Genomic DNA, 13,082 nt, shown 5'->3' with positions numbered 1-13,082 from the left:
GCGTGTTGCTATCATGCAAAAAGAATTTTATTGAAGTTGAGAGAATCAATTTCCTGGAGATGATCTTCATTTGCCAGGAAAACTCATCGATATTCCTATATCAAATGCAAGTTTGTAATTTAATGCAATGGATGATAGCTACAATAAATGTAGTATTAAGCCAATAAAATTAACTTTTTAAAAACTACCTTTACTGTATGGAATCAAGGCAATGCCCTGTCTTGTAAGCTATAGGACGTAACATAGACTATCATCAATATATTTCATTGTCTGGCAATGAACAATGCTCATCCAGCTTTTAAAGAGTGAGTGATCTTGTTATGTAGTTTAGGGATGCAGCATCAGTGACATAGGAGGACAGCATCTATGGCCCAGGTTCCTTTGGCTTGTTCTTGCCTTTGGTACCAGGTGAAGGTACCATGGGAATGACTGTCTCCTGTGAAAGTTTGGCATTGGCCCACGAATGAGCTTGGACCTCGATTCTACTGAAGCTTCCCTAAGATGATACAACTTCAGGGCTGCCTCCCAACCCTTTAATCTTGGCTGCATCCCTCTTAGGCTCAGAGCTCCGGGACCCAACTGGGAAGACACTAAGGAGGGAGGCGGCAGAGATAATCATACTTGCAGTTGATTTTTCAGCCCTTAGGCCCAGGGATCCTAGGCAGCAAGTGACAAGCCTTTTGAGTAGGAACTGAAAGTGGACTTCTGCCACTTTTCCTCCTGGGGAAGGCTTGATCTGCTCTCACAGGAGACTAAACAAAGGAAGCAGATATCTGCTATCAGGGATGCCCAGTGAGGTGCATGACACTTCTCAGTGCTTCTTTTTGCTTTATATCTGTTCTGGGCTCAGAGTTCCAGACCCAGACTCATCTTCTACAGCAAAAAAATAGAAAATAAAAACAGAACCCAACTCAGACTTTTTTTTTCCCCCGGTACCAGAAATCGAACTCAGGACCTCGCGCTTGCCAGGCTGGCGCTGTGCCACTGAGCTAAATCCCCAGCCCCCCAACTCAGACCTTTGCATTATTAGTTCAGTGGTAATAATCATGTTTCTTGTGATGTATGTCAGGCTGTAGCAGTCCTAACCAGTGGCTTCTTTTTAACTTAGGCTGCTTAACTCTCCAAGGACAATCACACCCCCACCTTCCCCATTTTCTGTGCATATTCAGCCCTGCATGTGCCGTCAAAGAGACAGTTATGTACAAACACTTCAACTCAGTCACCTCCCCACCCGCATTCCCACCCCAGCAGTCCCAAAGGGGCCCAGATGAGCCACACTTTCCAGTATTCCGCTCTTATGTAATCCTTCCCTTGAGCCCTCGCTGGCCCTGTGACTTGGCCTTGATGTGTAGTGTGTGGAAGAAATGACTTGGTGTCACTTCAGAGGTTATTTAGAAGAATCTGGATTCTGGCAATGCTAGTTCTGGAGATGCCAAATGAGTTCTAACAAGTCTGACCATCTTGAGACCTCCGTGTTGTGAAGAAGTCCTAACGTGCCATGTGGAAAGAAACGCCCAGCCTTTCTCCAGCTATTCCAGTCATTCCAACTGAGGAACCAGACATGACATCGAGTCCAATCAGGCATTCAGATGATGCCATTACCTGGTGCTGCCACCTGGCAGCAACCATGAGACTCCGGGAGAGAGCAATCACCTAAGCCCAGTTAACCCCACAATCATGAGAGACGATACATTTCTATTCTTTTTTTGTTTCTATTTTGTCTTGAGACAGGATCTCACTGCGTAGTTCAGGATGGCCTGAAACTTACTCTGTAGCCCAGCCCGGTCTGGAATTCACGGTGATCCTCCTGCCTCAGCCTCCCCAGTGCAGGGATGGCAGGTATATGCTAATAAATTTCTATCCAAACACTATGTTTTGTAGTGCCTTGTTACATGGCAAGAGAAACACCCACCACCCCAGGACCAGATAACAAGGAAAATACCAAGCCATTGTCTCTATCTTTTGTTGGCATCTTTGTGTTAAGTGTGAAAGAATGACTTTCTTCCCTTCCAGGGTCTTAGGAAATATGCACTTACTCATGGCCATGAAGACGAAATCATTGCACTTGGAGTTATGATTGTTAATTTTGATTGTTAATTATGATTGTTAATTGGATTTTGAAAACATCCACACTGTAGAAACCATTCCTTTCCCCTCATTTTCCCAACTGGTACCCATCACATAGTGCATTTCTTGGACATCATATCACCTGATAGATCTTCCCAGGTCACAGGCCAGGAGGTGCTTTGGTAGTAACACACAGCCAGGGCAGATCTTCTTAAAGATGATGGCAGTGAGAGGAAAAGAATCTGAGCTAGGAAGGTGAATACCTGGTGCCAGCTCTTCACACGGTCTCTTCCTAAGATCAAATTTAGGTGTTTCTCTTTCTATTGCTATTTCCATTTTTTTTTTTTTTTTTTGAGGTACTATGTCCTTCTCTATCTTTTTTTTTTTTTTTTTTTTTTGAGGTACTATGTCCTTCTCTATCTTTGGAAAGATGTTGGAGAATCTCCTTCCCCCAAGTTCAATGACACAAGATTTGAGTTTTCAAAAGGAACATTTACTAGGAACTAAAGGGCAACCAAACAGAATGCAAGAGAACAGAGGCAGAGGTACAGATGGGCTGAAGGTGTTCAGATTTATAACCAGCCTCTGGCCACAGCTGTACAGGCTAAGCCAAGCTTTCCAGACACAGTGGCCTTTGCCTGCCGTGTGGGCAGCGCTCTTTGCCAGATTGTCTCCACAAAGCCACCTTGTATTCATCTCAGCAAGCCAGTAGCATACTCTTCAGTACCCCGGGGCTGCCATATCTGGGCAGGAAGATCCTGAGATGGGAACAATAGGCACGGCTGCCTCAGGACCTTCAACCCAGGCTCCCATTGCCAAGGACAGGTCCGAGTTTAATGGGATGGCTGCATGCTACTATCCACTGGAGCCAGTCTGGGTTCTTTGGAACCATTTTTCTAGGCTCATCTGCCTGGATCTAGGGACAATCTTTCAGCTCACTCTCCTGCTGGCACTAGCCCTTCATGCTTTGGTTCTAAACACTGGTACAGTGGAGGATGCCAGAATGGGGAAGGATAGGCAGACGGAAACCTTGGTAAAGAAAGCTGAATTTTTTTCATGTCATCAGACACAGGCAGAACTTGGATTCCTTTTGAATCCTCATGGTCAAAAGCCAATCAGAGATGGACATGATTAGGCAGGCGAGGGAATGAAGCTGGAGTATAATAATACTGCCCCACCCAAGTAAAGGCCTCCACCCTTTTTAGATCTGACATCAAGGTAGAGTTTTTTGTAAGAGGCAGATGTGGCAGCCACAACTTTCTGATAACATCCAAGGATCCTGTTTCCACTCAGTCTTACTTTAAAATGTGAACTCAAATGAATATAATGCGCTTTCTAGGAAGGTAAACCACAGTTCAACTCTGGATTCTACTGCAAAGAAACTGTATGAAAAGGGGAATGCTCTCTTGGAGTACAGACATAAATGTGTGGAAGGGGTGCCTTGTACCATAATGGGACAGAGAGAGGACCACCAGGGAACAGCCCCTGGCCCTCCTAGGGTATGCTGAGGCCTTTGGTTTCAGTTCTGTGGAAGCAGAAGCAGTAAAGATGAGGTGCATAGCTGGCAGGAAATTGGCAGGAGGGAAGTGAGTAATGAATGAGCTACCCAGGGAGAGCCCTTGACCTTCACTCTTATAGGTATTTCCATTCCCCAAGTGCTACAGAAGTGATATGTGTCTGCACTGAGAAGAAAACCTCTATATGCGGCTGCCTGAGCCTAGACCCTGGGCTGTTGCATATGGAAATATCTGAAAAGGCACTCAGGCCAAGAAGGCCCCCAGACTGTGCCTTCCCTTCGGGGGACCTTGTGTTGTCTTTGTGATCTCATATCACACCATGCTACACCTATTTGTGAGGCTGTTCCCTTAGTGAAGAATGTACCTGGGAAAGGGTATTCCAGAATGCATATGTCGTTGAGAGGTGCACCTCTCTAGAGGGGATGGATATTACATGTAATCGCAATAACACCAGCTGAAAGGAAGCAGCTACTGGCAACCTAGAAAATAATGTTCTAGGATCTCCAAAGTCAGAAGCTGGTTTAAGCAGAAGAAAGAGCCATAGTCATGGTCAACTGGTACTCTGCCATGTGCACGGAGGGGGCAGTGAATTTGCTGTGAACGAACCCTCCCCGCACTGGAGTTTCTCCAGGGGAAGGGCCTGCTTGTCCTGTTATTTTCTTGGGGTTCCTATCTGGAGCACTTCTTGGGGTGCAACTATTCTCTGAAGACAGCCATCAGTTCAAAGGTAGTGGAATTTGAATTGAGATCTGCTGCCTATTTAGCACCTGGATTTATTTTTAGATATTCTATCCTTCCAGGGCATTCAAATAACTTCATGTCAGAATGACCACAGCCAGGGCAGGCGCTATGTCCCTGTTACCAAGGGCCTTATATTAATCACTAAGAGTCTTGGTCCTCTTGGGACTTTCACTATGTCACTTGCTTTCTTCCATAGTCCAATCTTGGTTCTTGGCAATGAGAGATGAGCTTCCCCCCATAGCACATCACCTTGACCACCTGACAAAGGTGGCTGGACCATTTAGATTCACCAAACCCAATTTGGAAAGAGGGCCAGTTATTGCTGTGGTTACAGCTGAGCATTTGGTCACTGGAGTTGTCCGGGTGTTGCTGGATGGAAAAAGTTACGTAAGATCATTGTTAGATGGTTGTCCTACTGTGTCCTTGGCACAAGCTGTCCTCTTATCCACAGTCATCGTTTCTGCAGGAAGAACAAACAAAAAGAGTGATTTTGTTTGCCACTGTACATTTTTAATATGCACCAAACAAGTGTCTGTACTGTGATGGATGCTGGGAATATAAAGACCATGAGAAGGATGCTTGCCCCAGTTTCAAAGGACTTACAGAGGGACAAGGGGATAATAGAGGTGTAGATAACTGCTGTAGGAACTTTTGAGGAGGCTGAGGAGCTCTACCCAGAGGATTCTGAAGGGTAAGTCTTGAGTTGGGTCATTTAGGCTGAAGAGGAGCCCATCAGGTGAGAAGGAGGAAGGGCCACTGTGGGCACAGAAGAGTGGGAAAGGGCCAAGGTAGGGAACAGCACGGTGCACTAGCAGAACTGTCAGGACAGAGGCGAGTGGACTGTAGTTGGAGGAGTGGGCTGGTGGCAAATAAGACTGGACTGGAGAAACAGGACACGAATGGTGCAATACCACAGCATCCCCTTCTTGCCTGATGGGCTTCTTAATGGAGCTCCAGACTTAGATCCACAGATACTTTAACCTACATTAGCACAGTCAGCTCAGCATTCAACTGAAATTCCACTCAGCGTACATTACAGTACAGATTATGGTGGATATTAATGCTTCAGTCACAGAAAGAAAACCAAAGTTGTTTCCATGGATATAGTAATAATAAAAAATTACACATAAACTATAAAAGGCAGAAAACACTCTCAAACTGAAATATACGGACTATTTTAGAGGTAAAAAGTTTGCATGTAAAGCAATCCTTCCAGGGTATTCAGTAAAGTAATAAAAGCTGGGGGTATGTGGTAGAAGAAAAGCCATGCTTCACTGGTGCTGGTCTCTCGGTCCTTCTTTTCAGTCCTAGCCTTCCTTCCAGCTGTCATACTTCAGTGAGGGGAGTCACTGATGAGGAGGTAATCTGCTATTTTTCACAACCCTTGGGCTGTAACTACTTGTTAGATCTTTCTTGCATATCTTTGTTTTCCTGAGAAACCACTTTGAAGATACCAACATGTATTACAGCAGCCATTGATAATTTCCTACCAATCTGTCCATAACTCTGTAATGTTTGTATTGTTCCTATGCTATTTCGTAAATGGATATATGTTTATTACTATGTGTTTCCTACACAACCATTGAGAATAGTCAATGATTATTGATCACTCATGTATAGCTCTATTTGTTTTCCCTAGAAACCACTTTGAAGAAACCAAAGTATAGTACAACAACCATTGATAATTTCCTACCATTTTTGTCTGTAACTCACTATTATTTGTCTATTTGTTTTCCTGAGAAACTATCTTGAAGATACCCATAGGTAAAATAACAACCAATGAAAATGTCCTGTCACTTTGTCTGTAATTCGGTAGATCCCCCTATTACTATGTTATCCTTCTTTTACTCTTTTAAATAAATTTTTTAAAAAAAGAACCATGCTTGATTGTGGCCCTGAGCTTTGAAGTGTGTGCATGTGTGTAAGCATACACACCCATCCCTGAAAAATCTGGTATTTGTTTCTGAGTCTAGCAGGAAAGGATGAACAGAGATATTTGTCTTGACATTTTGATTCATACGTAAATTTCCCAGGCTAGGAGCTACTCTGGAGTGCCTTCCAAAGGGTTCTACGTTCTAGACCGTCACATCAGGCTCCGCATCCTCCAGCCCCTTGCTCATCAGCTGTGAGACCATCCTTGAAAACCCCACCCGCCGGTGGCTAAGTCCTTCCCAATTAGGGAAGGCAAGCTGTCAATAAGGCCAGCCCCACCAATGAATGTAATTTGGAATTAGTTATGCTATTAGCCAAGTGCTATGTGCCACTTTCCTTAATTTTGAATACTTATTGTGTGCTAGGCACTAGGTTATAAACTTTACATATCTTTTTTTCTTTTTTTGTCTTTTTAAAAATGTAATTAATTAATTAATTAATTTGTCTTTTTGAGACAAGGTCTTGCTATGCAGTTCAGGCTGGGCTTGAGCTCACTTTGTAGCCCAGGCTGGTCTCAAACTCACAAAGATCCTTCCGCCTCAGCCTCCTGAGTGCTGGGATTGCAGGTGTGCACCACCACACCCAGTTTTTTCTTTTTATTTTAAAAATAGAAGGGGAAAACATTAACAGGCAGACAACCTTTTACAAAATAGCCAAAGAACAGTACAGACAATACAGAGTTACAAAGTGGTAGGAAATTTCTGCTTTTTTTTCATTTTAAAGAGAATAATGATAAAAAAGAGCAATAGCAAAATACCAACAATATAGACAAAAACAAAACAAAGCAAACACAATAAAAATGATACAGGGTTTCAGAACAAAATGATAGGAATTAAACATCTTTAAAAGAGCCCTGTGAGGTTCTTTATTAGAGGAGACAGAGCTGTAGAAACTGGTTTACACAAAGCCACGTTGTGACTAAGGAAAGGTTCAGTCCATCTTTAGAGTAGTAAATCATCGCTACCAACGGTCTTTCCATTGGGAGTAAACATTCTAGGGACTCAGGCATGCAAATGAGGTCCGAAAAAGAGGTTCAGTTGTGTCAGGAGGACAACTGAGTATGGTGTGAATAAATCATGCTGCCACTCACCACCCTTTTTCTGTCTTTTGGGACTAAGACTGAAAACACAGAACCGAACCAAACAAATTAAACACATTACAACATCTTCCCAACTCTTAAAACTCATAAGTCATTCAGCCAACATTTTTATAAGGTGAAGTCTGAGGGAAGATTTTTCTACAGTTCAGAGGAGCGTTAACTTAGTGGGGTTTGGTGGGGGATCGGTGGAGACCATGGCCTCCACCCCAGAGTCAGCCATGATGTTTTAAGCACTGTGGCCCTAACGTTGGCTGAGCTTGCTCCAGGCTTACTGCATTGGGCAGGGCAGCAGCGTCTTTGTTATCAGGCCCACTGGCCTCCCAGGCAGTATCACAGGTTTGGAAGATAACAGGAACTTCAGCAGGAAGTGGTGATTATAATCCTGTTTGAACAGAGGATTTTAAGTGAATTCAATTGCACTGAGACACAAGGATTTGATTGGAATGAAATCTAATTGAAACCAAAGATGAGAACTGTCCCAAGGAAAACTGTAATGTGTAGTGACATTTCAATCACAAAAATGACAGCTGATGTGACACAGGCCATGGAAACTGACCTGCAATTAAGAACATGAAAAGATGAGTGGAACATCAGACGTTATCTCCCGATGAATTTAAAAATGGATTTTGATTACAGGAAGTATCTCAGGGCATTGAGTTACGAAGCTTGTCAAGAAATGAAGTGATTCACATTACATGATTCAATCTTATATGTACTTAATACTTATATTTTAGAACTGTATCTAAAAAGCACAAAATTTCAGGACTTTTGGGACCACTTATTGCTTAGTACAGCTTTGCAAATATGTATATGAAAAAACTTCACATTTGGTCCACTTAGAATTTGACTAGCTTCTTCCTTTCCCCAAAAGAGAGCATTTTATATTTTTCACTCCCTCTCTCCTCTTTAAGAACTGGAATGGTGTAGAAATAAAACATGTCAAGATAAGGTATACCATCACTCGGGAGATTGTGACAATAGCATGGAAAATAAGTACCTTTGTGAAACAACTACTATTTATTGAGCATTCACTCACCTGGTGCTCTAGCCTAAGAAGGTCACATACCTTATGTCAATCCTTACCTCATCCCTCTATGACAGATATTACATTTCAACACGTAAGGTAACCAAGTCTAAGCAAAGTCAATTAATAAACATTTATGTGGCAGACCACAACCTCCACCACCTCTTTACGGATCCACACATAGGCCCAGGATGGCAAATTCTATTGTGTTTTGCATGGCAGTTCCACAACAGCACCTCTTACAAATGAGTCTCAGTCTGGAAAAGAATTCTGAACAGTTTAGACTATGGAGCGGGGTGTTATAATCCACTGTCAAGTTAGCCTTGAGGAGGAAGGTGACAGATGGTGGAATGTGTGACATGTATGTTGTTATGAACCTGAAAATGGTTCATTAAGCCACAGTTGAGAAACAAGAGCTCCAACGAAGGCCCCATTCAGAAGAATAGTCGATTCTTTCAGAGGAGGGGTTATGATAAGGAATTACTACAAAACAAAAAGTACAGATAAAGTTAAGTGGAAGAGCTTTGGGATGTGCTACTCTACATTCACATTAATTTATGCATTAACATTTTCAGCATGTATTGAGCATCTGCTCTTTGTGCGAGCATTAGGAACACAAAGGATGCACGATGCACAGCCTACTTTTGAGGTGTTCACAGTTACCCACAGAGGACAATAGGATGAAGGATGGTGCGAGGTAGTAAAATGAAGCCTCAGTCGGGAATGTGACTATAACTGCTATGTGTATGCATAATTCTACTTACCCAAATTAGGGAAGAAGAGGGACAAATATAGTTAACCTTGCCCTGTCCCACATTTTACTTTTGCAGTGTTGGACTTAAATTTCTGAATGATCTTTTGGAACTCAATTATTTTTGAGAATCTAAACTGATCATTCTGTTCCTATTACTTGGAAAGGTAACACGTTAACACCAGGAAGGGCCAATAAATAAGATGAAGTAATGATGCTTTTTTTTTCTGAGACAGGGTCTTGCTATGTAACTCAGGCTGGCCTTTAACTCACAGCAATCCTTCTGCCTCAGCCTCCTGAGTGCTGAGATTATAGGCATGTGCCACCATGTTTGACAAAATATTGATGCTTTTCTGTTGTTATATTTATTTGGCTGAAAATACATATTTTGCTATCCTCATTCTGCTTTGTTTTATGCTTTTAAGCTTAATGCTTAACAAGATGATATTCTAGAAAATTACTAAATTTATGATTTTAATGTGTGTATTTAGGAGAACTTAACTAGTTAAATCTATAGTCAATATTTAAATGCTTAGAAAAATCTATTATAATAAATGAACAAAGTTGATTTTTAAGGTGTAGAAATGCTTAATTTCTTTTAGCATTGTGAAGGTTAAGTGCTTGGGAATAATCTGTTTAATACTTACTGAGTTTGATATTTGAAGTATTTGATGTACTCACCTTTCAAGTTTGTGACTGTAGCTTGAAATGATTAGGAAAATTCAGCTAATTAATTGCTTAAAGAGTACTCAAATATTTAGGGGAATTTTATTTGCCAGATTTATAAGGTTTTAAAAAAGTATTTCAAAATAATTAAGGGAATTTTATTAAACATAAAATTAGTATTTACAAGTTTGGGAAGATTAAATTAATGGCATGATTTAGAAGTAAAAACAAGTTGCCAGACATGGGGATACATGCCTGTAATCCCAGCACTTGGGAAGCTGAGGCAGGAGGATTACCACAAGTTTGAGGCCAGCCTGGACTATACAGTGAGTTTGAGGCCTGCTTGAACTACACGGTGAGACCCTGTCTCAAAAAAACAAAAAAAAAACCAAAACAAAAGAAGTAAAAACAAGTTTAAAAAATGAGTGTTTTAATTTCAAAACAAAATGAATAGATTTATAATTATTATAATAGCTAACATTATACAGCATTTGATATGAATTGTTTTAAGAATAATATGAATATTAATTAATTTGCTCTTTACTACAACTCTGAGGTGGATATGATTACTTTTCTCTATTTTAAAGATTCAGGAAACCAAGATCCAGAGATATTAAATGACTGCTTTACCAAATGCGCGAGTTACTTATGGCTGCCGTAATAAAGTACCACAAACTATATGGCTTAGGATGATAGAAGTTTGTTCTCTTGCAGTTTTGGAGGCCAGAGTCTGAAATTGAGGTGTTGGCAGGCCCATGGTCCATCTGAAGGTTTCACTCCAGTTTCTACCTCATTGTCAGGTGTCATTCTCCTTGTCTGTCCCTCAGTGTATCTGGATGGCTTTCTTTCTTTCTTCTTTCTTTCTTTCTTTCTTTCTTTCTTTCTTCCTTTCTTTCTTTCTTTCTTTCTTTTTTTTTTTTTTTTGTCTTTTTGAGACAGGGTTTCCATATGCAGATGAGGCTGCCCTTGAGCTCACTTTGTAGCCCAAGCTGGTCTCAAACTTGCAAAGATCCTCCTGCCTCAGCCTCCCAAGCTGGGATTACAGTCAGGTACCACCACACCCTGATGGCTTTCTTATATGGACACTAGTTACTGATTTTAGGATCTATCCTAACCCAGTATGACCCTGTCTTAACCAAATATATCGGCAAAGACCTGATTTCCAAAGTAGGTCTCATTTTGAGGTTTTAGGCAGACACGACTTTTGGGAGGCTACTGTTCAATCCAGGACTCCAGTCTCCTATATCCAGCACACTGATAAGGCCGATGTCAGTCTCAGTCCTCACTTATATCTTATTTGACACATCTGGCCACTCTTTCTTCCTTTCTTCTTCTAGCTTCCAGCATACCTCACTCTCTCAGTATCCATGACTTTGGTCTTGGTGTCAGTTACTTGGAGTCCATGTCGATGACTTACACTTTCTCAGTATTGATTCTCTTCTCTTCCCTACCTTTATAGATATTGGACTATGCTGGTTCTTGGCCTTTCAATCTCTTCTATACTTACATCTCAACCATCTTTATAACAGTAGGCTAATCTTCGTCTGGAATTCTAGATTTCTGACTCTACCTGTATTTCATGTTTCCTTGTGGACATCCAATAGATGCTTCGAGCTTAGTGAGAGTAACTCTTGATCACCCTGTACAGGTGCTCTACATGAAGTCTTCCTCACTCACTTCATGGCAATCCTATTTTTCCACTGGGCCAGGTCTAAAATCTAGAAATCAGCCTTCAATTCTTTCTTTTATACCCAGAGATCCTGCTGGGTCTCCCTTCAAAATACATCACTTCTGTAACCACCTCTAACTATTTTGCCTGTTCTGCAATGGTCCAGGCCTCTGTTATTTCTACCTAGATTATAGCAATAGATTCCTAGTGGAGAGGCTCACTTCCACCCTTGTCCCTATCTGGTTTGTTCTCAAGACAGCAGGAGAGGGATCAGTTGTAAGCTGAGATCATGTCACATCTCTACGGAAAATCTGCAGTGGCTCCATGTTCATCTCAGCTGAGAGGTCATGTACTTAAAAAAATCTATCAGGTTCTCTGTAACCTGAACTCTGCCCAGCTTTCTGATCTCCCCTCCCCTCCCCTCTCCCTCTGTCTCTGTAACTCTCACTCTCCTCACTGTTCCTTGTGCGAACTTCCTTAAATCCTTTGTATTAGCTGTTTCCTCAGCCTATAATCCTCGCCCTTGGAAGGCCGAGGCAGGAGGATTCCTGAGAGTCTGAGGCCAGAAGGTGCTACACAATGAGCTCAAATCCAGACCCTGTATAAAAACAAAGTCATAAAAATTCACCCTTTTGAAACCACAACACACAACACACCCACTCTTATCCACCTTAGTTGCTTTACTTTTCATAGCACTTACTACCTCCAATGTTATGCAAAATACCCATTTACAATGTTTATTTTCTGCTTTTTCCCACTAGAATGTACTTGAAACTAGAGCAAGGATTTTTATCTATTTTCATGCCACGAATGAATTTTTGGTACCCGCAGTATGTATTGAATGCATATTTGCTGAACAAATAAATGAACGAATGCTTGAAATCCAGCATTTCCCACCCCACAATGATTGTTTTAAAGGAAGCTTGGCTGTTCCTTCCTGGAACGGATTATTGCAATACAGCAGCGATGCAAGGCAGAGAGGCCCCTTGAAGACTTCTGAGGAGAGCTGACAGTGTGGAGGCCAGTGTGGTGATTAAAGAACGCAGGAATTCTGACCTTCCGGGAGGACGTGGTCATGTATCTCCCCATCTACCTCTTGAATTAATATCAGTCTTACAAAGACCTTCATGAGAACTGTTTGAGCTTTTGTGCTGCTGCATATCTCATCTGAGATGATGACTAAGACCTCGGCTGCCACTGTCTTAACTCTCACAGGTGTTGCCTAGAGCTTGGAGAAATAAGTGTCAAAGAGAAGGCAAGGCTCATTTAGTCCCCAAGAAAATGAAAGGTTGTTGGCTTTCAGAGCTGGTGCTCAGTCACTTCACACGTTATTAGAACGACTATGTTCGTAGATTTGAAAAGCTGACATTCGGCCTAGGAAATCAGTAATCCTTTTAGAAGCTGCAAGATAGAAGAAGTGGGAGTCCTATCTAACAAGAATTTGCTCAGTGCTGACTTTGTGCCAGGCATTTTGCCAGGTAGTGGTTACACAATGATGCGTAACACTCGGTCTGCATTGTTGAGGAGCAGCTGGATGTGCTAGGGACGACACACACACACAGATAATATCAAGTGGCACCAAATGCTAGGTTAGGGATAGGTTCGTTGTGCTAGGA

The 13,082-nt window shown here is 41.8% G+C and overlaps 1 protein-coding gene across 1 annotated transcript in view; it reads right to left on the bottom strand.

Annotated features, from left to right (window-relative positions):
• Nucleotides 1–2,441: 2,441 nt before the first annotated feature.
• Syt9 (synaptotagmin IX) overlaps nt 2,442–13,082 on the bottom strand; it is a gene marked incomplete at its 5' end in the record, with an annotated part of 160,824 nt that continues 150,183 nt past the window's right edge. The window contains 1 exon segment of the mRNA XM_005380184.2: nt 2,442–4,785. Coding sequence (XP_005380241.1) covers nt 4,777–4,785 — 9 coding nt within the window. The 3' untranslated portion in view covers nt 2,442–4,776.

This window comes from Chinchilla lanigera, unplaced genomic scaffold (genome assembly GCF_000276665.1).
Source record: "Chinchilla lanigera isolate Chin_1 unplaced genomic scaffold, ChiLan1.0 scaffold00013, whole genome shotgun sequence".
Classification (NCBI taxonomy): domain Eukaryota; kingdom Metazoa; phylum Chordata; class Mammalia; order Rodentia; family Chinchillidae; genus Chinchilla; species Chinchilla lanigera.
This window is presented reverse-complemented; position numbering and strand designations above follow the sequence as displayed.